General features: G+C 42.4%; 1 protein-coding gene across 1 annotated transcript; it reads left to right on the top strand.

The window, feature by feature from the left end:
- Positions 1-23,910, top strand: LOC141628469 (D-2-hydroxyglutarate dehydrogenase, mitochondrial-like). The gene is made up of 8 exons (XM_074441609.1): positions 1-48; positions 208-351; positions 1,646-1,726; positions 2,012-2,109; positions 2,876-2,984; positions 22,592-22,697; positions 23,510-23,595; positions 23,680-23,910. The coding sequence occupies exons 1-8, from the start codon at positions 1-3 to the stop codon at positions 23,824-23,826; spliced, it is 819 nt and encodes a 272-aa protein (XP_074297710.1). The 3' UTR covers positions 23,827-23,910.
- Positions 23,911-27,061: the final 3,151 nt, after the last annotated feature.

Genomic DNA, 27,061 nt, shown 5'->3' with positions numbered 1-27,061 from the left:
ATGAAGAAAAGATGCACCATTAAACTAATCATCATTTATATCAAAAAGGTATCTCAAAAGGCAAATACATATTACGTATTTACGTCACAAGGTAATTATCAAGCTCGAAACTCGCATACTAAACTTAATTAATTCAAATCCCAAAATTATCCATCCCAACGTGATAAACTCCCAAGTCTATTAAAACCAACTACTTTTGTTTTGCAGGCTTATGAGATGAACATTAACTACCTTAATATCAATCAATATCTAGAACATGATCAGGTTAGAAGTTTAAGAGATATACATGCTAAAAGGGCACTTAGAACCCATACAAAATTTTTGTTTGAGAATATTGCTTTCAGACTTTCAGTATGTATACGACAAACTTGTACAAGTCACGATTGGAGCAAAAAAAATTGTATATCGCTACTGATTGTTGTAACAAAAGTTACTAGATTATATTTTTTGTGACAAAAAAACGGAAACAGACATAGCCATATCGCTTTAAATATAAATTTAATGAGCAAGAAAAATAAAATTCAACTTTAGATTGTAGGCGGTATGACTATAAGACGAACAATGAACATATAAACTTACAGAAATAGAAAGTTGTAGTGGTGTGATACAATCACTGCCCTAAAGTTGAATTTGCCCCGCTCGATACACACGGTCTCTTGGCAACCAACCCCCAGGGTTACACGACGTCCGAGTCTAAGGTATACGACAAAGACTCAGAATGAGGACTACTTGCAGAACTTTGCCAAATATCAGCTTTGTACAAGAGAAATATTTAGAGAGGAATAGAAGAGAGAATAATTGTTGTGTCTTTTTTGTGTGGTAGGGATGAGTTTATATAGTAGTGTTATGAGTATGGTAAATCACAAAGTTAGTATCGTAAAATGATAATTTTAGGATACTACACAATCAAGGTGGAAAAACTCATAAATCAAGTGTGGGAGAATGCACAATCAATTTGGAAAACCATCCCATGAATAAATTGGGAATTACAATTTGCTTCTTTTGAAGCACTAACTCCAACATTCACTAGTGACCCTGAACCGAATTAAAAGAATGATTTTAATGCTCCATTTGTTTTTCGATCAACTATAGATGATCCTTCATTAAAAGTGTGTATCAAATACCTTCCTCGATAAAAGAACAGTGCAAGAAATCATAAATCATAGCTGCTTCAATTACCTACTGTGCTTACACAAATGTAGCTTTAAACATGGTTACCGAATTCGCTCGGTGCCCTGCGAATCGCGAATTGTTAAAAGCAAATTCTATCATGTTGCTTACTGAAAATACATACAACACACACATTCTATAGGAGCGAATTGCGAATTGATAAGGACGTATTCAAAGCGAATTCGGTAACCATGGTTTTAAATGACATGTTTCATGTGGGAAGATAATAACATAATCCGTAACGACTGTTGTGGCTGGAGTGTTAGAAATTTTAACTGTTCTTCAGTGATTTGCTAGTATTCCCATGTTATGTATACATGATGCTTTGTTTGACTTATCTGGAGAAGTTATCCCTGGATATCGTCTTTTCCGTTTGGTTATTGCTTCCAAGTTCAAATTTCCACTCTGATACCTAATACCCATGTATGAAAAAGTAAACTAATGTTGTTGCTGCTTAATTGCCTATGTATGTCAGAAACTTCTACTTGAAGCCAAAAGGAAACTTGGAGAGGTCTTATCTGCATTTGAGATTTTGGATAGCCATGCAATGGATGTGGTAAAGATCTTTCTTTGTTGAAAATATTACTTGCTAGTTGCTACAACTGTTTGAATGCTTCCAGATAAAATTTTGGCAGTCAGAAATTGCTTTTAAGTTTACTAATGTTGCATATATTAATTTCTTGCATGACCTATTGCACTAATATAAGGGTACATTCATCTAGGTTATGGAGTTCATGCATTAACATGGACGCTGATTTCTTTTTACTTCAATGAATCTACGTTTTTTTTTTTTTCAGTATGTTTGTCGAGTTACAAAATGACTTGTGCTTTTGTGTTATAGGTTCTGAATAATTTAGGAGTGAGAAATCCTCTGCCTCCTGCATTACACAGCTTTTATGTCCTGATTGAGACAACAGGCAGTGATGAATCTTATGATAGGTGAGTGTTTTGTCAACCATCAATATGGTCATTATTTTTCCGCAAAACATGTGGCTTCAAAAGGCATCGTATTAGCCATTAGGTGCCATCTGTTTGGATTTAAGCTGGACTGTTGATCACAGTTCATTACATTTCTTTTTGTTTTGAGATGTTGAAAATTGCTGCTTCTTTTACCGCTGATAAGTGTGTATGTCTGCCAAATGCTAAGAGATTGGGTGTTATCACTTTTGTTGTGGACGCCTCTTAAGCTACTGCTTTATGGGGTCATCTTACTTGGTCTGGCTGTTACCTTCAGATAATTCTTCTACCTCCATTCTAGGTTAACAATAGGAAAAGAAAAAGAAGTGGATATACAAAGAGAATAATTGTAGTACATTTGTTTGTTTTTTGCAATTATACTCTTAAGTCTAAAACATTATCGTTGTTCTTTAAAGGCTCCCTCTTGTAGCAGGGTAACTGGGAAGGATGGTTGGATGTTAATGGCCTTACCCTTGTGCTTAAAACACACGAGCAATTATGAATGATCCATAATGGAAGTTGCCCAAGTATTGCATCGACGAACTATTACTTGCCCAGTTCCCCAATCTCTAAGATACTCAGACACTTCAGTGTTTTATTTTGCTTTATTCCATTATATTGCTTTCAACATCATTGGAAATGGAATAATCACTTTCACAGTTATACTTGTATTTTGTCCCATCTTTGAGTTGCATGATGTATATTCACATTGATAGGTCTAAGTAGTCGACGTTGCTTATATGTCCAGAGAGAAGCTTGAGACCTTCTTGTTTCGCTCAATGGAGAACGGATTGATATCTGATGGAACCATAGCACAGGACATCAACCAAGCATCTTCATTTTGGCGTATCCGTGAGGTTGTGACTTATGCTCTTCTTTTATTTTCTTCTAAGAAGATTCATCAATGTCCATCGCTCATTTGCTCTACCATTCATGCATTTCTAGTTAGGACCTATCTTGTAATCAGACTAATCTTATGCTTCCAAATTGTCTAAATCTTGGATTCTTGCCTTCTTGGTCCTCTAATTATCTAGTCGTTTTATCCTACAATGTTAGATTTTGGTTCAGTATGCTACAATTAGGCTCGGGAGTGAAAATATGCAACCTCGCTAGGCCTATTTTCGTTGATGCAGTCTGCGAAGGTTCATATCGGTCAGTCAAAACGTGATGTTAAACCCTTACTATCTCTCGCAGTGAGGATGCAATTATTGGAGGACAAGTGCTATGAAGGATGCCAATTAGTGTTGGTGATTTAAGAGTAATTACCGGTTCATTTGACGTAATTAAGATTGGTTCAGTGATGGGTAATTTCTAAATAATACTCCCTCCAATTCGTTATAATGTTCCCCTTTGTCTTTGGCACGATACTTAAGGAATACTATTAAAAATGAATAAAGGACATTGATGGGGTTAGTGATAGGAGAGAGAGATAAATTATTAGGAGTTAAATAAGGAGTTGTGGGGCCAAAACATTAAGAAAATTAATAAAATAGGAGTAAAAGAGTTGTGTGGGGTTTGATGATAGGAGAGAGAGATGAATAAAATAAGAGTAAAATTTACCAAAAAAGGAAAGGGGAACATTACTTGAATAATCCGTTTCGGGAAAGAGGGAACATTATAGCGAATAAGAGGGAGTATAATACGAGTTCGGGAAGTACGGAGTGTACGCTCGTATAATTATTTACGGGATTGCGGTATAGTTTTCGGTTCGAATAACTATGAAGGGGGTCTTGCTACTCGGATTTTAATTAACTGTAACCGGAATTTCTGAAGAGTTGTAACTCTTCAGAAATACATCTCCCTATACCCTGCTTTGTCATTATAAATAGACAAAGGGATGAGAAGAAAAAAGTAACAGTAAAAACATAATCTTCTATTTGCATCAAAGAACGTATAACATTCTACACAAAATATTTCTATATTACGTCTTGATTTTTGTGCCAAAAATCAGAGGGCACCGTCTTATCTCAGTAGAAAGTTCGATTATACCCAGGCACTGTTAAGGGTCGAATTATTCTATTAAGAAAGCGGAGTCGATTCGGTGCGGTGTTATTATTGTCAATTCCTTATTCGTACATACTCAAAATCTAACAATCTAATAGAATAATTTCGTAATCTTTTAAGATGACGAATGTTATGGAAATGACAATGAAGGTTAACAAATTGGAGAAATTTGGGGGTGTTGATTTGGGAAGCTTGAGGGCTTTTACGTTTTTGGATAACGATTGATCAGTATGTGAATTTGTGAATTTGTGAATTTGGTTCAAGTTTTACTTGTCGTTCGCAAAGGTATTCGGCGCGGTACTATGCGATTTTTATTTTCTAGATTGCCGCATAGACAACAGCAAGATCCATATATATGGAAGTATCACAATCAAGAGAAAAGATAAGTATACGTACATTGTTTTTGATTCATGTGATAGTTTGATTATGTTAAGAGACATAAAGTATGTAGTATGTGAAGGCTTAATTGATTAATTCAGTAAACCAAAGTCCCTTTTATAAGGGTTACAAGATCATAAGAAGATTACGGTATCCTAGTAATTAGGAAACCGTTGCTAAAATATTGGAAACAATAATATCAATATGAGCCGTATCATATCATAATAATATCGGAATGATATGCTACGGGAATCTGGCCTATTACCCCCCCTCAAACTGGAGCGTGTAAATCAAGGACGCCCAGTTTGCGGAGAAGCGTATCAAATTGAGCTGTGCCTAAAGCCTTTGTAAAAATATCCGCAAGCTGAGAACGAGTGCCAACATGCGAGGTTTTGACGAGCCCGTCCTTGATACCATCCCGAATAAAATGACAGTCCACCTCAATATGTTTGGTGCGTTCATGAAATACGGGATTCTGAGCTATCTGAATCGCGGACTGACTAACCGAAAAAATTTCCATAGGCCGAGGGACATGAACCCCTAAACTGTCAAGAAGTCCTACGAGCCATTTGAGTTCGCAAAGTATGGCAACCATGGACCTGTATTCTGCCTCCGCTGAAGAAAGAGAAACCGTTTGTTGTTTTTTGGTCTTCCATGAGACGGGTGAATCACCGAGGAAGACAGCCCATCCGGTTACGGAGCGTCGAGTGAGTGGACAGCCCGCGTAATCAGAATCGCACCAACCCGAAACTTTGAGCTCACTATTGGCGCTTAGTAATATTCCTTGTCCGAGATTTCCTTTCAAGTAACGGACCACACGAAGGGCAGCATTGTAATGCTCCTGTCGTGGTGTATTGAGGAACTGGGAAAGCACATGAACAGAGTAAGCAAGATCTGAGCGATTAACGGCGAGGTACACAAGACGACCAACAAGGCGGCGATACGATTCTATATCAGTAAGGAGCTCGCCTGTAGCTAACCCCAATTGATGATGTTGTTCAATGGGAGTTGAGGCAGGCTTAGCACCAAGAAGACCGGCTTCAGAAATAATATCCAATGCATACTTGCGTTGATTAAGGAAGATACCTTCGGAGCTACGAGCCACTTCAATGCCCAAAAAATATTTCAATGGACCAAGATCTTTCATGTGGAAGCAACTACTCAAATAAGTTTTGAAAGAAGAAATGGCATTAGAATCATTGCCGGCAATGACAAGATCGTCCACATAGACCAAAACGTGAATACAAACGGCTGCCCGGGTATAGCTAAAAAGTGAGTAATCTGAGGTTGACTGAACAAATCCATAGGTACGGAGTGCGGTACCCAGTTTTGCGAACCAACATCTGGGCGCTTGACGGAGCCCGTATAGTGACTTTCGCAACCGACAAACTTTCCCTTCCTTACCCTTGCTAAAACCAAGTGGCAGTCTCATGTAAACCTCCTCAGAAAGATCACCATGTAAAAAAGCATTATGGACGTCCATCTGATGAAGCTCCATTTAAAAATAGCAGCAATCGAAAGAAAAGTGCGAATTGTTACCATCTTAACAACAGGAGCAAAAGTCTCACCAAAATCAATTCCTTCAATCTGATGATTGCCAAAAATCACGAGCCTTGCTTTATAACGCTCAATTTGCCCATCGGATTTATATTTGATTTTATAGACCCATCTACACCCGAGTGCTTTCTTATTAGCAGGAAGCTCCGTCAACTCCCAAGTACCGTTCTTTTCAAAAGCAAGAATTTCATCCTTCATAGCTCGACACCATTTTGGATCACTCATAGCAATACGGAAAGAAGGAGGCTTAGTACCTTCCGTAATTGCTGCAAGAAAATGACGGTGACGAGTAGAAAACTTAGCACAATTAAGATAATTAGCAAGAGCGTAGGGTGTACCTGAAGAGGAAGAAGGAGAAGAGCTCGGACTGTCAGGAGAAGATGGCGGCGTGGTGGGGTCGGCTGTGGTGCCAACAACGAAATCCCGAAGACGTGTAGATGGTATTTTAAGACGGTGTCCTCGTCCAAGAGGCTCGCTATTAAGCGTAGAACTAGCAGTGGAATTTGTTTCATTGGGAATTATGGTTTCAGTGGGTGTAGCATTATTTGTATCTCCTGGCATCATAGATGCATTTGAAGGGGTATTATTGACATCCTCATAGCTTTCATGATTACCCAAATGTGAATCCTCTAAAAACGGAATGTGAGAGTCAGGTGAGGATATTGAGTTGCTGGGCTGATTAGTGAGGGAACGGGAATAAGGGAAGTTGGTCTCGTAAAACCGAACATCACGGGAAGTAAATAGAGCACCCGTATTTAGATCATAAACCCGCCAACCTTTTTTATTATATGGGTACCCGACAAATATACATTTCTGACTACGAGGGGCAAATTTGTCACCATGAGTATATTGATTGTGAGCAAAACATAAGCAGCCGAAAACTCGTATATTTGTATAAGACGGGGGTTTATGGAAAAGAAATTCATATGGGGTTTTGTTATGAAGCAAAATTGACGGAGTTCTATTAATTAAATAGGCAGCGGAAAGGACACTTTCTCCCCAAAAAATCGTGGGTAACTCAGCCTGAAAGAGTAGGGCACGGACAACATTTAAGATATGACGATGTTTTCGCTCGACCCTACCGTTTTGTTGAGGCGTACCAATACATGAAGTCTGAAATAAAATCCCATTTTTTTCGAAATAGGCAGCCATAGCATTAAACTCGTTCGCATTATCGGATTGAACAATTTTGACCCGTTTAGAGAATTGGGTATCAACCATAGCTAAGAAATTCATGAATTTTTGTGTGACTTCAGTTTTATCGAAAAGGAGGAATACCCATACTGCACGGGAGCAATCATCGACGATTGTTAAAAAATATTTCGCACCACACAGAGAGGGAGTACAATAGGGACCCCATAAATCACAATGAATTAAATCAAAAATATCCGACGATTTATTGGAACTAAGTTTAAAACTGTCACGAGAATGTTTTGCTTGGTGACAGACATCACACGCACTAGAACTAGAAATACGGGAATTGCAAAATTGCGGAAGTAAATGAACTATTTTATTAGAGGGGTGTCCAAGACGTTTATGCCAGAGAGCAAAAGAGTCTGCTTCGCTCACCCCGTGAACAGCGGAAGACCGTCCCACCACGCTGAGAAAATAAAGGCCATCCCTGAGCTTACCGACTCCAATCCTCGTCCTCTTCGAATGGTCCTGAATGATACAAGACTCGTTAGTAAAAGTAAAGGTACAGCCAGTCGCAGCAACTAATTGAGAGACAGACAGTAAATTGCAAGTGAGACTCGGAATATAGAGTACATCAGATAAAATAAGGGAGTCATTCAATTTCACTGTCCCAGCCAAATTAGCCGTGACATTATGCCCATTAGGAAGGGTGACTGGATGAGAGGAAATGGAATGAGAGTTGCTTAACCAAGAAATATCACCGGTAACATGACGGGATGCACCCGTATCAATAATCCAATCGGAAAACATACCAGAGAGACGGTCAGACTCAGAGTGCATCATATGAGCACGAGCAGGAACCGGAGTGGAAGTAGAGGCAGTAGCTCCAAACCGAGTACGAGCCTTAGCACGAAATTCTTCGAGGGTCCGAGGGCAATCGCCCCACCAATCAGGAAAATTACCAGATTTAATGAAGCAAGATGTTACCTCGTGGCCTGAACCCGTACAATGAGAGCATTTTAACTTCCTGCAGTCCTGCTTTTCTTGGTCCCGGAGAACACGTCAGTCAAGGACCGAAGAGGAAGATGCAGCAGGACGAATGGCAAAAGCAGCCATATCAACAGTCTCGTGTTGAACCACGCCTTCCTGAGAAAGACGCTCCGCTTGCAGAGCCAACTGAAATGCACGATTGAGTGTAGGCAGAGGATCCATGGATAATAAATTGGAACGGAGATTACCGTAAAGGGAGCGATCCAAGCCCATAAGAAACTTGTGCAAGCGCTCGGAATCCTGGCAAGCAATGGCAGATTTCTCGATGCTACACAAACAGCGGCCACACGCGCAAGCAAAAGGAGGCTCATGGCTAGCAAGTGAATCCCACAAATTTTTTAACTGACCGTAATAGTCAGCGATGGTCACACCCTTAGCCTGATGACAGTCATGGAGTTGAGATTTAAGGGAATGGATTTTAGTCCCATCGACAGCCGAGAAACGTTTGGCCAAATCAGCCCAAAGAAGACGAGCGTCTTCAAAATAAGAGATGCTATGTTTTATTGAGGAATCAATGGAATGCATTATCCATTGAACAATAGTTGCGTGGATAATGTCCCATTGTTCCAAGAGCAATTTGTCAGACGGTTTTTCGATAGTACAGTCACAAAAACCAAACTTTCTTTTGGATTTAAGAGTCATTTTGGTAGATCGGCTCCATTCCTCATAGTTATCACTACGAAGTTTAATTTAACATGAGAAATGGCTAGACCGGGGATATCACTGTTACCAAGATAAAACAGTTGAGTCGCCGCCAATCGTCATTGTTTTATGAGGAAGATGACAAAAGAAGGCGAAACAGAGAGAAAGAAAGAACAGAGAAAAAATAAATTAGGGTTTGGCGCGGAAACGTAACCTAGAACCTGATACCATGTTAAGAGACATAAAGTATGTAGTGTGTGAAGGCTTAATTGATTAATTCAGTAAACCAAAGTCCCTTTTATAAGGGTTACAAGATCATAAGAAGATTACGGTATCCTAGTAAGGCCCTGTTCTTTTGACCGAAATTGTCGAATCGAATCGAATCAATCGAATCGAACTTAATGGAGCCGAATCGAATCGAATCAACTTAATGGAGTGAATCGAATCGAATCGATTCGAATCAATCAATCGAATCGAATCGAATCAATCGAATCAATCAATCGAATCAAATAATAATAAAAAGATTATATTATTATTATTATTATTTTTTTTTATGAAGGGATGCGCGCAGCTTTCATTAAAATAAAAATAAAATTTTACATGAAATTGGTGGGGAGCCGAGAGACAATCTGGGCTCCCACACCCTTAGCAATAGCAAAGCTAAGTCTAGTAAAAATGTAAGCGGCCACCCGAGCCCCTGCATCCTGAGATACCGAGAATTTCTGGATCCGCTTATTATTATTATTATTATTATTATTATTATTATTATTATTATTATTATTATTATTATTATTATTATTATTATTATTATTATTATTATTATTATTATTATTATTATTATTATTATTATTATTATTATTATTAAATATTATAATAAAAATAATACTAATAATAATAATAAATATTATTATAATATTATTCATTAATAATAATAATATATTAATATAATCTAATAATAATAATCTAATAAAATATATAAAAAATAAAATATTAATATAATAATAAATAAAGTAATAATAATAATAATATATTAGTAATATAAATGATAACATTATTAATAATAATATAATATAATAATAATAATAACTAAAAAATAAATAATATAATAATAATAATAATAGGTCTAATATAATAACTTATTAACATAATAATATTAAATATAATAATAATAATAAATATGTGATTAATAATATTAATAATGAGTATATTAATAAAATAATAAATATTAAGTAATAACTTATTAATATAATAATATTAAATATAATAGTAATAATAAATATGTTATGAATAATATTAATAATAATAAATATATTAATAAAATAATAAATATAATATAATAATAATAATAATAATAATAATAATAATAAAAATAATGATAATAATAATAGTAATAATAATAATAATAATAAATGTATTAAATATAAATATAATAATATAAACTGATGGGGCATATTCTGCACCGCTGACCAAGTCAACACACTGAGCAAGGTCAAAGATATCCACAGCAATTCAACGACTTAGATCGCCCAGCCGATGCAGCCCATCGGCCCGCTATCAGGGTCTCGGCATGGCAACCCGCCAGCCGGGGCACATGTCCGCGTACTCACATCCAAGACCCTCTGCCGGCCTGCCGTAGGTTCATCGGCCGAGGGTAGAACGGTCTTTCCACCTAATAAGCCACTTGGCCACTTGGCCACTACGTGCCAAAAGGTGAAAGCCTATAAATACTCCTCAACCTTCATTGAGGAAAGGATCCCACAACTAAACCTAAAATACACTATTCATCTGGTAATATCTCCCTTATCTCTCTACAATACATTCCTAGCCAATTAGTATACAACTTACACCTCTAAGTTCACTGACTTGGGCGTCGGAGTGGGTACGCTTGGCATAAAGCCAAGCCCTCAGTTCGTTCATTGTTGCAGGAAAGGCCGAGAGAGGCGATAGGAGCGAGAAGGGTTCAACCAAAGACATTATTCTACAAGCCACGGGTGGTAACGATACTTGCTCTGGAATTACACCCGGAACAATTGGCGCCGTCTGTGGGGAAAGACACTAGAAGCTAGTCACATTCATTCCCAAAACAAAAAAAAAAACCCAACAAAAACCCACCCAAAAAGCTAAGAAAATGTCGAAACAACAAGATGCAGTCGTAACCGACGAAACTGCATTTTACCAAGATGATACTTTCAACAATTCTGGAGTCATACAGCCCTCCACCGGTGGAGTAATCCAACCGGAGTTCGGGATGCCATCAATACCCGACACGCGCCGCCCAACCAGGTCACCATCATGGGACGTGTGGTTGATGTAGCCAGCCGAAAATGCTCCTAGACCTAATTAGTAAACACACCGCTCACACCGTCACGACGACAAGAGCAAGCGGTGAAAGCGTCCGGGAGACCGGGGCCCAAAACGTGACTCCGAGAAACTTGAACGGAGCACTAGGAGAAGCCGACCCGGCCCAAGTCGCGGGGAGCCCAAAGTGGGCGCGGTAGACCTAAGTCCTTCCCGCACTCGTGGGAGGGACGCCCCCGCCACACGAACGAGGCTCACCCCGAAGGAGCGAGGAGTCCGACTCGGCGAGTTGGAGAAGAAGTCCGAGCCGAAGAAGGAGCCCCTCCCGCTACGGGGAGGAGCCGGGTTAGGGGACGCAAGGAGCCGATCGCCGCGTGTCGTTCGGCACGTGGTCGGCGGCCCCTTAACGCCACGTCCTAGAAGTCCCGGTGCCAAATAAGCTCAAGCCGCCACCCCCGTCATACAAGGGGGATGGTGATCCGATCGACCACGCCGAGGCCTTCGAGTCCTACATGTCGGTATGGGAGCGCCCGATGAGGTCTCGGTGCCGAATTTTCCCAACAACTTTGCACGGGATGGCTCGGAGCCGGTACAAAGGGCTTCCGATGGCTCGGTGTACTACTACGCCGACCTGAAGGGCGCTTTCCTAGCCCAGTACTCCTGCAATAAGAGAAGGGCCGTAGAGACATCTGACCTCCTGACCATCAGACAAGAGGGGGGCGAGTCTCTCCGGAGCTACGTGAAGAGGTTCGATGGAAAGGTCCAGCAGATTCGAGAGATTAATCCCGAGCTGGCGGCCTTCGCACTGATGAAGGGCCTCCCAAGGGGAGCCTTAAAAAACGAGCTCATCAAGAGCGGGGGCCTGGGCCTGGACGCCGCCAGAAAATTGGCTGACCAAGCCATCAAGGTGGAAGACTACCACAAGACCTGGGAAGATCCCCGCGAAGCCGAGCAATCAGGAAAGAAGAGTCACAGGCAGGACGGTCAGGACGAAGGACGCCGCGACAACAACGGCTCGCGGCCCGACAGTGGACGCCGTGAGAATATTCGATCACGGCCGGGCAGATCCGACCGGAAGCAAGACTCGGCAGGAGCCGGGTGGAATTCAGGAACGTACCACCAGAGGCGGTATAGTGAAAAAACCCCTCTCGTCGTATCAGCCGCCGAAGTCTTCGCCCTGAGCAAAAACGAGGGCCAGAAGTGGGAAAGACCTCCCAAGCCAAAAAGTGACGGTGACACGAGCCAATACTGTGAGTACCACGGCCACACCGGCCATTTAACCAACGACTGCCGCCATCTGAAGAATGCCATAGAGGAGCTGATCAGAAAGGGAAGCCTCGGCAAGTACGTTGCAAAAGGCCAAAAGACTGACGCCGGCAGTTCAGACAGGAAGTCCGTCTTCGAACGAATAGGCGTGATTCACGTTGTCATCGGGGGCAACGAAAACGGAGGGTCCGCTCATGGGCACAAGCGGCACCTAAACGAGCTATATCAGGCCATCAACTTTGTGCCCAACTCAAGGATCCCCTCTGCAAGCATCCCCGATATAACTATCGGAAGAAAGGACTACGAAGGGGTCATCGCCCCTCACAGCGACCCGCTTGTAGTCAATTTGGACATATCCAACCACCTGGTCAAGAGGTGCCTGATTGACACAGGTGCATACACGAACATCATGTTTAGGGAGTGCTTTCTCGGCCTCGGCCTGAGGATCAAGGACTTAAGCCCCTGCACCAACCCTCTATACAGCTTCTCTGGGGCCGGTCCGTGCGCGGGATCAATTAAACTCCCGGTGACGTTCGGCGAGAAGAACGCGGCTAAAAACATCCTAGCTGAGTTCGTCGTCATCGACGGCTCGTCTGCCTACAACGTTCTCATAGGTCGAGTCACCCTGAGCGAAGCTGACGCAGTAATGTCCATCCGGGCCCTAACACTGATGTATGTCTCGGACCGGGGGGAAGCGCATAAGCTCGTCTCCAAAGACGAGAAGGATGAGGTGGTCAACGTCCAGATAGCCGCCCGAGGTTGCAACATGCAATCCCTCAAAGAGGCGAAGAAGTCCGAAAAAGGAAAAAGCCCGTCCTTACAGCAGGGGGGCGACCTCATGGATACGACCAGTGGCTGATTTGGGGGATGTACCTGTGATGGGCCGTTAGGGCATTGGTAGTCTTGTAAAATTTTATGTAGCTACGGAGGTGTCCAAGATGGCTGTGGACACCCCAACGCATGTTTTTACCTAGTGAAAAAACCATCCACGCCTTCCATCAAAGCAAAGTTCTTCCCATCGGTTATTTATCAAGAAACAGACGCCGGCTCACACTGTCATACCGACAAGAGCGGCAGTCTCCATCAAGAAATTAGCGCCGTCGCAGTCACCCCAAGTAGTAGACGCCACGGCAGTCACCCCAAGAGGTTTGATGCCGTCGCAGTCACTCCAAGTGGTAGACGCCACGTAACACGCTATCAAGAAATGTACGCGCCACACTGTCATACCGACAAGAACGGCAGTCTCCATCAAGAAATTAGCGCGTCGCAGATCACCCCAAGTAGTAGACGCCACTAGCCACCCCAAGAGGTTTGATGCCGTCGCAATACTCCAAGTGGTAGACGCCACGTAACACGCTATCAAGAAACAGACGCCGGCTCACACTGTCATACCGACAAGAGCGGCATTCTCTGTCAAGAAATTAGCGCCGTCGCAGTCACCCCAAGTAGTAGACGCCACGGCAGTCACCCCAAGAGGTTTGATGCCGTCGCAGTCACTCCAAGTGGTAGACGCCACGTAACACGCTACCAAGAAATGTACGCCGCTCACACCGTCATACCGACAAGAGCGGCATTCTCTGTCAAGAAATTAGCGCCGTCGCAGTCACCCCAAGTAGTAGACGCCACGGCAATCACCCCAAGAGGTTTGATGCCGTCGTAGATCACTCCAAGTGGTAGACGCCACGTAACACGCTATCAAGAAATGACGCCGCTCACACCGTCATACCGACAAGAGCGGCATTTCTCGTCAAGAAATTAGCGCCGTCGCAGTCACCCAAGTAGTAGACGCCACGGCAAGCCACCCCAAGAGGTTTGATGCCGTCGCATCACTCCAAGTGGTAGACGCCACGTAACACGCTATCAAGAAACAGACGCCGCCTCACACTGTCATACCGACAAGAGCGGCATTCTCTGTCAAGAAATTAGCGCGTCGTTAGGTCACCCCAAGTAGTAGACGCCACGGCAGCCACCCCAAGAGGTTTGATGCCGTCGCAGTCACTCCAAGTGGTAGACGCCACGTAACACGCTATCAAGAAAAGACGCCGCTCACACCTTTGTCATACCGACAAGAGCGGCATTCTCGTCAAGAAATTAGCACCGTCGCATCACCCCAAGTAGTAGACGCCACTAGCCACCCCAAGAGGTTTGATGCCGTCGCAGTCTCTCCAAGTGGTAGACGCCACGTAACACGCTATCAAGAAACAGACGCCGGCTCACACTGTCATACCGACAAGAGCGGCAGTCTCCATCAAGAATCTAGCGCCGTCGCAGTCACCCCAAGTAGTAGACGCCACGGCAGTCACCCCAAGAGGTTTGATGCCGTTGCAGTCACTCCAAGTGGTAGACGCCACGTAACACGCTACCAAGAAACAGGCGCCGGCTCACACTGTCGTACCGACAAGAGCGGTAGTCTCCATCAAGTAACCAGTGCCGGCTCACACTGTCAATGGTAGACGCCACGTAACACGCTACCAAGAAACAGGCGCCGGCTCACACTGTCGTACCGACAAGAGCGGTAGTCTCCATCAAGTAACCAGTGCCGGCTCACACTGTCAATCCGACAAGAGCGGAAATCACCCTCGTAAGGCGGATACCATGACAGTAACGGCCATCGCACACTACACTCGCAAAAACAGACGGTGTCTTGGAAGCGTTGAAACACGCTCAATTAGGAATACAGGAAGACAATTCTGACAAAGATGAGATAAAGACCTTGGCCAAGCCGAAGGCGAAAGAAACGAACCATTATTAGAAGATAAGTTACAAATTACAAGTGAAAAGAATACGGACGACGGCCGTCCCCATAGGGATAAGCCAAAACACAACCTACCGAGGTTGTACAAAAAGAAGACAAAACTACTATTATGTTCACGTACAAAGAGATAACGGGAGGAAGGGCTGAGTAACTGGCCCCCGGACAGCCGAAGCGGATCTGCTGTAAACTTGTTCTCGCCAGGCAACACATGGTAACATATGAGGAGCTGAAACAGATCTGCTGTAAACTTGTTCTCATCAAGCCGCATCTTCTTCGGCGGACAACCCAGCAGCTTTTCTAGCAGCCTCAGCCTTGGCCTCGGCATCCTCAGCTGCCCTCATCCTTTCGGCTTCTTCCTTAGCCACCCGAGCCCTCTCAGCAAGAGCTGCTTTCTCCGCGGCCGCCTCCCTCTCCATCTTTGCCTTCACCGCCTCCTTGGCCTCCTCCACCGCGGCTTTCTCCTTAGCCTCGAGCTTGTCATCAAGCAACACGTCGAACCTGCCCCACGGGAAGGAACCATCAAGGGGGAAAAGCTCCCCGATAACTTCCCTAGCAGCATCTTCGGCCAAATCCCGGAACTTGGCGCACAGTTTGGGAAGCATGTCGGTTTGCAGCATCTCGATGTCCGCCTCCTTCTGCTTGATAACGGCATCTCGCCCGAACCACCTCGCCCTGAGCCTTAAACAGGTCCCGGGACTCGTTCCTCTGCGTAAGGTAGAGGTCGGCGCGCCCCTGAGCGAGCTCACATTTCCTCAGCAGTTCCGCAGCTTCGGCAGCCGCAGTCTCGGCTTTAGCCCTCTCAGCAAGGACCTCCTTTTCAGCGTCCTCCCTAAGTTTTCTCTCGGCCAAGAGCGTTTTCTCAACTTCTACCCTGAGCCTCTGTTCATTAAGGAGACCCAACTTCGCCGCTGCAGCCACCTGCTTAGTGGCATTACGCTCATGAACAGCCCGAGCCACGGCCTTCTCTTGTTCCCTGAGACGAGCAGCGGTAGCCACGTTCCACCTCGCCAGCTCCCTAATAAGCTTCGTGCCCTCCTCTATAAGCTCGGAGACGGAAGCCTTCTGGGATGAAGGGACGATGGTGGCAATTTGGCCACTAGCTGCGGGCCGGGAGACGAAAGCCTTCTGGGATGAAGGATTGACGGTGGTGCCTTGATCACCAACCTGTGCAGAGGACCCCACCGCCTGCTGCCCAACGTGAGCAATAGCCGATTGCGGCTGATCTGCAGGAATTCAATTAAAATATCAGTATCAACACCGACTTATCAGAAACACCTAATGGTTCGGCTAAATTTAGGCCACAAGCCAGATAGGTACCATGTTTGGCCTTCTTGACCGGAGAAGGCACTTCCTTGCCAGCGGTAGAAGTTGTCCCTTTCCTCTTGCGGATGAGGGGAGATCCCTCTGCGTCAGAATCCCCCTCATCAGGAATCTCAACAATCTCCATCTTCTTAAGGGAGGGGATAGGAGTTGAAACCGGTGTCGACGCCGTTGCCACCAAGGGCCTTGTTTTCCGCGTCCGACGCACCACGCCGCTCACAACCCTCGCCTGCGCCTCCTCTTTGCTCAAGACCCTTAGCCATTGTTCCATAAGATCATTCGGCGACATCTCATGGTCATCGGTGAAGCCTTGGGATGCGGGTTAGCGACGGTTTTATCTTTGTGCGGCCCATTCTCCAAAGAAGATCCTCGGATAGGTCCGGTCCAAAGTGGTCTACAAAAGGAACAAAGCAAGAGTCAAGAAGAAGAAATGAATCGAGATTCGAAAATAAAGGAACATCAAGAGCGGCGGTGGGCCTCAAACCGACCCCACTCACCCCGTGCTAGGGTAGGTATGAGGCCGACATAGCAAAGCGGCTCATCCCGAAGAATGATCTCGTCGGGGGAATCCATCTTTTCGGCACCCCACCCTTGTCCACCTCAAAGAGCCTCATGGCCGCCTTCTCATCCTCCTTCGAAGGACCCCGCTAGCATCCATTTTAAGACGCTTCCGAGTGACCCATCCGTCATGCTCCGCCCTAGTCTCACACCGCAAATTTACGATCTTTGGAAGGAACGGGGCCGCGGATAGTCATTCGGCACTTTAACATACACCCACCGACCCTGCCAGCCCTTGCAAGAAGAGAGTTTGTCAACAGAGACGTAACCCTGCTCGGTTTGTACGCTGTACCATCCAACGCGGCCAGGGAGTGACGGTTTTAGATGATGAAGACGGCGGAATAAATCCACCGTCGGAGCCTCTCCCTTAAAAAGACAAAGCCAGACGAAACCAATTATGGTCCTCATAGCCAGCGGGTGCAGTTGGGCAACAGCAACGTTCATGGCTCTAATTATGGCCACAACGTACCCATTCACGAAACCGGAGCCCGTACTCCAAATGCCGCAGTACACGCCAAGATGGCCGGCGGAGGGCAAGATAAGATACTGACCCTCTCCGGGGATAACAATTTCGTATCCCCTACCAAAGAAAAAATGATCCTCGAAAAGTTTCACGGAACAACGGCAAGCTTACGGGACCAAGCAGGATCAAGGCGGATCTTACAGACATAGCCGTGATCCATGACGTACCGTCTCCCCTCACTAGGACGAGACCTTTCCGTATCATCACCAAAATCATCACCAAGATCACCAAAAGAGTCAGAATCCTCCCATTCCTCCAGAATTTGAGGATCAACTTCAGGAGAAGGAGACCTAGGACCCCCCGACGCAGGTTTACTAGGCCCGGCATCAGAAGCAGACATGGTTCACAACAAGTTATTAGCAAGGAAAATAAAGAGTTTGCTTGTTTACCTTAAAGAAAAACACTCGCCGGATCAAATACTCCGAAGATTAAGAAGAAGAAAACCCTTGAAAGTTTGGAAAGATGAAGATTTTGGAGAAAATTTTCGAAAATAAAATGGAGGCCAAAATCACGGAATAACTACCCTATTTATAGAGAAAAGCCCATGAAGAAGGACCAATCAGGGCACAGCCCATGAAGCGTCAACCAATCAGCGAACACACACGTGTCAAGCATGCAACCGCGGAATGTCAATCGTCGCAACAGTTGAATGTCAATCAATACAACAGTGACCAAGCGTCTTCAACACGCCTATTCACATCTCTTCGACTGTTCATCTCCCTCAAACAAATTCCTAGGTATCTAGTCTCCGCCGGCTTCCGACAAACCAAGCCAGGAGGCACCGGCCGGGGGCAATCAAATTCAACCGGCACTCTCAGCCCTGGTCTCGGCCAGCGTCTTGTTCCTTTCCACATCGGTTACCCTTCACGCACCCATGTGGAGGGGGGATAGGGTATATGGTACGGAATAACAGGTGCCACGCCGATACACAAGAAGACGCCGATACAGAAAAATTTGCGAAATTTACTTAGTGCAGAATATATGCTCAGCATACATCGGAGCCCATACCACGGCATAGACTACGCTGGGGGCAAATTGATGGGGCATATTCTGCACCGCTGACCAAGTCAACACACTGAGCAAGGTCAAAGATATCCACAGCAATTCAACGACTTAGATCGCCCAGCCGATGCAGCCCATCGGCCCGCTATCAGGGTCTCGGCATGGCAACCCGCCAGCCGGGGCACATGTCCGCGTACTCACATCCAAGACCCTCTGCCGGCCTGCCGTAGGTTCATCGGCCGAGGGTAGAACGGTCTTTCCACCTAATAAGCCACTTGGCCACTTGGCCACTACGTGCCAAAAGGTGAAAGCCTATAAATACTCCTCAACCTTCATTGAGGAAAGGATCCCACAACTAAACCTAAAATACACTATTCATCTGGTAATATCTCCCTTATCTCTCTACAATACATTCCTAGCCAATTAGTATACAACTTACACCTCTAAGTTCACTGACTTGGGCGTCGGAGTGGGTACGCTTGGCATAAAGCCAAGCCCTCAGTTCGTTCATTGTTGCAGGAAAGGCCGAGAGAGGCGATAGGAGCGAGAAGGGTTCAACCAAAGACATTATTCTACAAGCCACGGGTGGTAACGATACTTGCTCTGGAATTACACCCGGAACATAAACAATACGAAATAATTATTAATAAATATCATAGTAATATAATAAATATAATATAATAATAATAATAATAATAATAATAATAATAATAATAAATACATTAATATAAAAATAATAATAAGAATATCAATAAGAATAATAATAGTAATGTTGAAATAAAATCAATCAATCAATCAATCAATCAATCGAATCGAATCAATCAACTGATTCAATCGAATCAATCAATCGAATCAATTGAGTGAATCAATCGAATCGAATCGAATGGAGTTGAATCAATCAATCGAATCGAATGGAATCGAAATTAAGTCCAAAAGAACAGGGCCTAATTAGGAAACCGTTGCTAAAATATCGGAAACAATAATATCAATATGAGCCGTATCATATCATAATAATATCGGAATGATATGATACGAGAATCTGGTTTATTAGATTAAGTTATAATAATCTTGTCAAGTTAAGTGTTGGTTTGCATTATCTGAATTGGTAAAAGATTTGTTACCAAGGCAATTGGATAGATGAATTGATCAAAGTCGTTTAACATTATCATTGCACAAAGTTCGTAAAAGTTATTACTTCATCTTGTGAATTAATGTATCATTTATAGACGTAATTGTGTCGATCATTTGATATGATGATGTTAACACCATGATCTTGTATGGTGGTTAGTATGTGTAACAAGTCTTTTTGCCTCTCTTGGTTTATGAATAAAGTCAGATTATGCTTATTTATTTGTGTAATTTGATACTTGGTTTAGCGTCTTGTCACAAGTATTGGCGACAATCTGTTTTATTAAGACAGTTTTGTGATCATCATGGGTTTGTTTATTCCCAATGAAACGTTCCCAAGTTTGGTTCGTAATATTGATGAAATACCCGGTTCACGAAAATACAGATAAGACAAAAAGCAGTTGGCGAAACATACTTGAAACATCAAACGAGATAAGTAAACTCTCAAGTGATACCAATGATAATTACTTATAGTTTATATGTGTTGATCATGTGTGTGCAGTTCACAATTTGTGTGATATGATATTTACACTTTATCATTTCAACACTCAAAAGGTGATTTTCTTAGTGTGTTGTTTTGCTATCAGTTTATCACTAATCTCTACCGATTTTGTAAAGATGAATATGTGAATCTAACCATGGTGGTTTACTAGTTGATACTGTATCTTTGTAAAATTAATGTAGTTTCTACTAGATGTTCCATTTGGTACTAATATGCATGCATGTATAGTATATTAGCGGTATTTGCCTTCCATGATTGATACGGTTCCAATTAATATACATGGAATATACTCTTGATAGTGAATAACGGTGCGCACCATGATTTATGGACTATCATGAATGGAAATTGATATTGGTTGTTTGGTGAGATCTCATTTTTTAGTTGATCACTTTGCATAAAGGATCATTTACGGACTTGGTTATAAAGTCGGTTAACGGGATGAGACTAAAACTCGTATAAGATCCTTGGCGATAGGATACCCAATTCCCCTCTAATACAATGTTAGAGGTTGAATTCAATGTGGAAGGCCTATTGTTAAGAGATTGAAGCACACAATCATTCATATCCCGAGGTGTGTGCTTAGATTTGCATGTTGTAAGGTTGATCTTTTGAAAAAGTGTGTTTGCAAGGATACGATGAAAAGAATCAACCTATATGAACGTACATGAAGTACAGCCGCTTCAAAGGAGCATGGGTTTGACTCCTAATGTTCATGAATAGATATGGGACACTAGGCTTGTAATTAAGTGTCGGTTTATGTAATTTTTAGAAATAAATTAATTTATGTGTGAGTTATCTTCATGTATTCAAAATGGGTAGCAAGGGTTCAATGCTTAGTCACACCCCAATACTCGAATATTTGGAATGTGTAATTTCACTAAGTGAAAATTCAATCTTCGTGACATTTTCATTTATGCATAAATTGGTATGTTTGTTAGCTAATTTAAAATCTCGAATTACGCTTAAATGGGGGAGGAATGTTGGTGATTTAAGAGTAATTACCGGCTCATTTGGCGTAATTAAGATCGGTTCAGTGATGGGTAATTTCTAAATAATATAATACGAGTTTGGGAAGTACGGAGTGTACGCTCGTATAATTATTTACGGGATTGCGGTATAATTTTCGGTTCGAATAACTATGAAGGGGGTCTCACTACTCGTATTTTAATTAATTGTAACCGGAATTTCTGAAGAGTTGTAACTCTTCAGAAATACATCTCCCTATACCCTGCTTTGTCATTATAAATAGACAAAGGTATGAGAAGAAAAAGTTATAGTAAAAACATAATCTTCTACTTGCATCAAAGAACGTATAACATTCTACACAAAATATTTCCATTCTACACAAAATATTTCTATATTACGTCTCTGATTTTTGTGCCAAAAATCAGAGGGCACCGTCTTATCTTTGTAGATTATCTCAGTAGAAAGTTCGATTATAGTCAGGCACTGTTAAGGGTCGAATTATTCTATTAGGAAAGCGGAGTCGATTCGGTGCGGTGTTATTATTGTCAATTCCTTATTCGTACATACTTAAAATCTAACAATTAGGAGGGTCTCAGATCTGCATGCCCTTGAATCTCTGGTCTCAATCACCAGAGCGTCACACACATTCAGTAAATGACAGAGATCACGATGTCTCTAGTATTAAGCATAAGCAATGGGCATAACTAAGCTTGAGATAGAAAGTGAATCTCATTGACTAGCACCTCTAAAAAAGGGTTATTTGAATTGTACGTAGCTATTCAGAGCACACACTAAGTGTGCACAATACTAATAGTGCTCTAAAATCTAGCAATCTCGAAATTGAAAAGAATACTAATATCAAGGCTTTTTTTCACATTAGGAAGCAGGAAAATTTCCCCTGAGCATGACTTTCAAACTATAACGGAAATAATTTCATAATGCAGAGTACATGAAAGGAAAGACTAAAGCTCAAATATGTGGACAGCGCTTGGATTTTAACAGTCTCATATGTATAGCAACTTTCAGCGAGATGTTGCTATTCTAGTTTTTGTTTCTCTTTTTTAAAATGAGGTTCTTTGTCTTGCTCTACTGTTTGTATTTCTTTCTGAGTATGCATACTCGTAACGTCGTGTGATATATGCATATTTTACAAAAGTATTTTGGTACCTTTCCTCCATCTTGATTGAACCTAAGTGGTGTCCTTGTAAGTTGTAGACTTGTAGAAGTGTCCGTTTATTATCTACTCCGAAAGTACTCCATTATTTGTATTGAATGCCAGTTTTGCTCATAAACCATGTACTACTCTCATTCAATCCAAATTCTAGTTCATTTTGTGAGTAGTACCAAAATTGATGAAATGTTTTACTCTGATATGCTTTAGGGCGTACCAGAAGCATTGATGAAGTCAGGGGCTGTATACAAGTACGATTTGTCTATTCATGTGGAGAAAATGTATGATCTTGTGGAGGAAATGCGGACACGCCTTGGTAATTCATACATCTTATATCATTTTAGTTCTGGTACTGTTGTCATTTTTATGGCCAGCCTTAAGACATGGGACAACTGGGGAAATTGTGACTTTCTGGCAATAATCTTGCCATTGTTACCCTTGTTATTATTCTGAAACTGGGTAGATATCGAGTATCAATAACTAACATTTATTGAACCTTTTAATGGAAACCACCCTTCATAACCCTAAAAGTCACTCCTCTACCCCTGAAATCCCCTTCACCCCCAAAAATACCAGATTTGGTGTTTTTGGGTGTGGGAGAGTGATATTTTAGGGTTATAGGTGGTGATTATGAGGATGGGTGTGATTGCGATCGGTTGTAAGGGGGTCACTAAAGTGGTGGGGTCGGGTGGGGGAAGAGTCACTGGCAGGTGAAGTGGTACCGGTGGGGTGGCTTTGGTGATTGTCGGTGGTGAAAGCTGGTGCTTACAGAGTTACAGGTAGAGGATGGTTGTGAGTAAAGGTAATATGGAAAGGGTTTGGGACACTTTGGGGGGTGGGGCGGTGGGGGGTTGGAGAATGAGGGCTAAACCCACACTGAAAAATGAGTAAAGGGAATGGAAAAAGGTAGCAAACAAACATCAAGTAAGGGAATGGACTAATTTCATTCTCTTTCATTTTCCTGAAACCCCCCCAATCAAACGCCACCTTAATGTGGAACTTCAGCCTCTCACTTTACCATCCCTTCTATATATGAGTAATTTATCTATTATGAAGCTTTTTGTAAAATATGTCGAACTTCAGTCTTCCTAACTTTCTGTTTAGCTGCAACATGGACTCTTTGTGTAGGTCATCCAGCTAATGTTGTCGGATATGGCCATCTGGGAGATGGCAACTTGGACCTCAATATAACCTCTCCTCAGTATGATGATGCTGTAAGTTTCTTATATCTTGTAGAAAAGTAACCAAAAAAAAGAATGTTGAATGTTATGTGAGTACTCAGCTAAGTTTGGTGGCAGATTTTAGCGCAAATTGAGCCCTTTGTTTACGAGTGGACATCTAAACATCGTGGGAGTATTAGTGCTGAGCACGGTGTTGCACTGATGAAAGTGAACAAGATTTACTACAGCAAGTTTCCCGAAGTCGTAAGTACATCTTGTTGGTAGTTTTAGTCTATTGTTTTCTTTAGTACTCGTTGGTTTACTAAGCAAAATGGCAGTCTTGTGTATTTATGTTAATTGATTTCTCATTACCCTTCTGCTCAAAATGTTGAAAGAAAATTACCAAGCAAAGGCCATCTCTTCAAGTCTGTCTTCTTTTCTACATTTCTACCATTATCCCATCAAATCAATAGAGATCCAGTAGTTTCTTGACTTTCTTCATTCTCCCTTTTATGCTTTGCTCGAGCATGAGAATGTGTTATCTTGTCAGTTTTCCCCTAGTTATTGCATTTTTTTTACCAAAGCTTTACTTTGTGAATTTTTAACTTAATCACACACTCAATTCGTCTGTGTAGTGGGGTACAACCTTTAACTCACTTGTTTCTTGCGGATGATGCGGTGTTCTTTCTGCAAGATCAAGGGAATTCTTTTGAAACTTTAAAAGGAATTTTGGATAGGTATTGCTAGGCTTCGGGCCAGGTTATGAATGAGAATAAATCCGGGAATCTTTTTAGTCCAAGTACTACTCTAAGGAATGCTCGCCAAGGTCTAAAGGTTGTAAAGATAAAGGATAATAAGGGTTTGGGAAAATATTTAGGATTACCGACGGATTTTCAAGGATCAAAACGGGAACTATTTAAGGGTGTTATTGATATGGTAATGAAACGTGTTGCACCCTGGAATGGGATTTTTCTCTCATCATCGGGTAGATTGACTCTTATTTCTTCCGTCCTATCAAATCTTTCCAATTACTTTCTATCGGTGTTTAAAATGCCGGTAAGTGTGACAAAAAGAATTAATTCTATTCTGTCACATTTTTGGTGGGCTGGATGTAGGAAGGGACAACCTGTCCATTGGTGTAGTCAGAAATTCTTAAGTTTACCAAAAAGTCAAGGCGGGTTAGGTGTTCGAAATATTGCTAGTCTAAATGAGGCGATGCTGGCTAAACACGAGTGGCGAATATTACGTGGTGATGGTTCTTTCTTTGCACGTGTGTTCAGGCAAAAATTGGTTGGGCAAGGAATATCTGTGTAACACCCCCTCATACCAAGGTACCTTACCAAGGACTACCCTAGCATGAAAGGTTGTTACCATCTCGGTTGCCCGAGGTAAGTATATATCAAAAGCAACAATCCAAAAACACATTTATTAAAGTATAAAGAGTTAGCGATTACATAAAACTCGGCCGACTCAAAAATAAAAGTATAAGGTCTCAATACAACTGAAATCAAAGACAGATAAACTTGTAACAGCGGAAACTAGACTCAAGTGATGACTCCCCATGACTGTCCCATAGCTAAACATCTGCATTACCTGTCACAATCTGCTCACCATCCCCGAATGGATCACCGCAGGTTTTACAAAACAACAACACGGGGTCAGTACCGTTCAATCAAGATAAGACAAACACATAATGTAATCGGCTGATCATCCTCCATCCCCGGTCTCCCGATCTCACACAGTAACCGACTACACACCGAAGTGTGTAGCCCTGCCAGATTACCCATCGCAACAGGTAATCCTCGTCGCTGGTGGGTGACCGCAGCCCATCCCCACCTAGTCCAGCTCTTCAACGAGCGAATTACAATCCATGTTCCTTAATGTGGACACCCCCTCCCGTGACGGGTTCCACAGAGGGCGAACTAGGGTGTGAAGCCACTCCCGCAAGTGACTCCACCACAATAACACACACAGCATCACAGCTGTCACAACACCACAACCGTCACAACACAACCACACCAACATCGTCACCACAACACCCAACCTCCGATGATCAGCAGATAACAACAATTATAAAACATATGCAATCTCAATCAATTAACAGTACTGAGTAGGAGAAACCCTACCTTTTCGCAATCCGCTATGCTGCAATCAATCATATAGTTGCACAACAATTACCACATCGTCACCTATAACAATTATAATCCACAATCAACACACATATGATGAACAAACCCTAAACCCCCAAATCATAAATTGGGGCAAAACCCTAAAAGACAACCTATTAGCAGATTACAACGAACTAGACACTTACCCATTAAATTGAGACAAGAGACGGAAGTGTAGACTTGCGACCGATCAATTAGCCTTGAGAATGGTTGGGGTGATTAGAGAGAGAAGTGAGCGTCGTTTAGTTTTCGTAAAATGATTCAGAAACCGTAAAAGTATAATTTCTAATCACCTTAACCAAATCGCGGAATTAAACCTGTCAGACCGGATACTCGGTCGAATATAAAGTATACTCGGCCGAGTACCCTCTACTCGGTCGAGTATTACCCATACTCGGCCGAGTATTCCTGGGCAGAAGCCAAACAGAATACCCAACACACTTTACTCGAACCGAGTAGGCTATACTCGGTCGAGTACTAGCCTATAAAATCCATAGTATTACAGTCTTCCCCCCTTAAAAAGAACTTCGTCCCCGAAGTTCCAACCCAACCTATAACACATGGACACCTAACACTAACTCCACCAACCACGCTACTAGATAACAAATCCTCTCGATATAAACTCCATAATATTATCGAATAACCACAATATAATGTTGTCAACCTTGTCTCACTTCCATAACACTCACTAGCAACTCAATACCAATACAATCCACAAAATAAGATCAACCATCAAAACGGAATGTTACATTCTACCATCCTTAAAACAAACTTCGTCCTCGAAGTTTAATCACACATATAAATATCCTCACACAATCCGTTACTCTCACTCATAAACATCATACTACTGCGAGCACTGCCATTACCTGTAATAAAATCGGCAATCACACAAATCCATCCTTATTCTGTACCAACACTCAAACTTCCAATTGCAACCTGTATGACCATCAAAATCTCTTGTCGCATCCTACTGCTCTTAAGATAAATGTTACGTCCTCGTAACTCACTAATACTAGGTCTTTTGCTATACCTTCCATAATCCTCATTACTACTGCATGACAACCATTCCTATATCCAGGACTCTCTTTCTTTAACAGTTCTCGTACCTCCAATTATGTTGCACTCCCGTAACATATATCATAAAATCCTCGGTATGACCACTACTCCATCTCTTCTACATTACCACAACACAATCTTATCTCACAATCCTCAAGTGTTACACATACTTACATTAGCTTCTCAAGTTCATCTTCTTTATTACCACTACTCCCTTAACTTGACGCGATACTAAGTCCTAAAACTTCGTACTCCCTGTCCCAAGGAAAGGTGCTAAACCACTTGTAGTTTCAAGT

The sequence above is a fragment of the Silene latifolia genome, chromosome Y (assembly GCF_048544455.1).
Source record: "Silene latifolia isolate original U9 population chromosome Y, ASM4854445v1, whole genome shotgun sequence".
Taxonomy (NCBI): domain Eukaryota; kingdom Viridiplantae; phylum Streptophyta; class Magnoliopsida; order Caryophyllales; family Caryophyllaceae; genus Silene; species Silene latifolia.
This window is presented reverse-complemented; position numbering and strand designations above follow the sequence as displayed.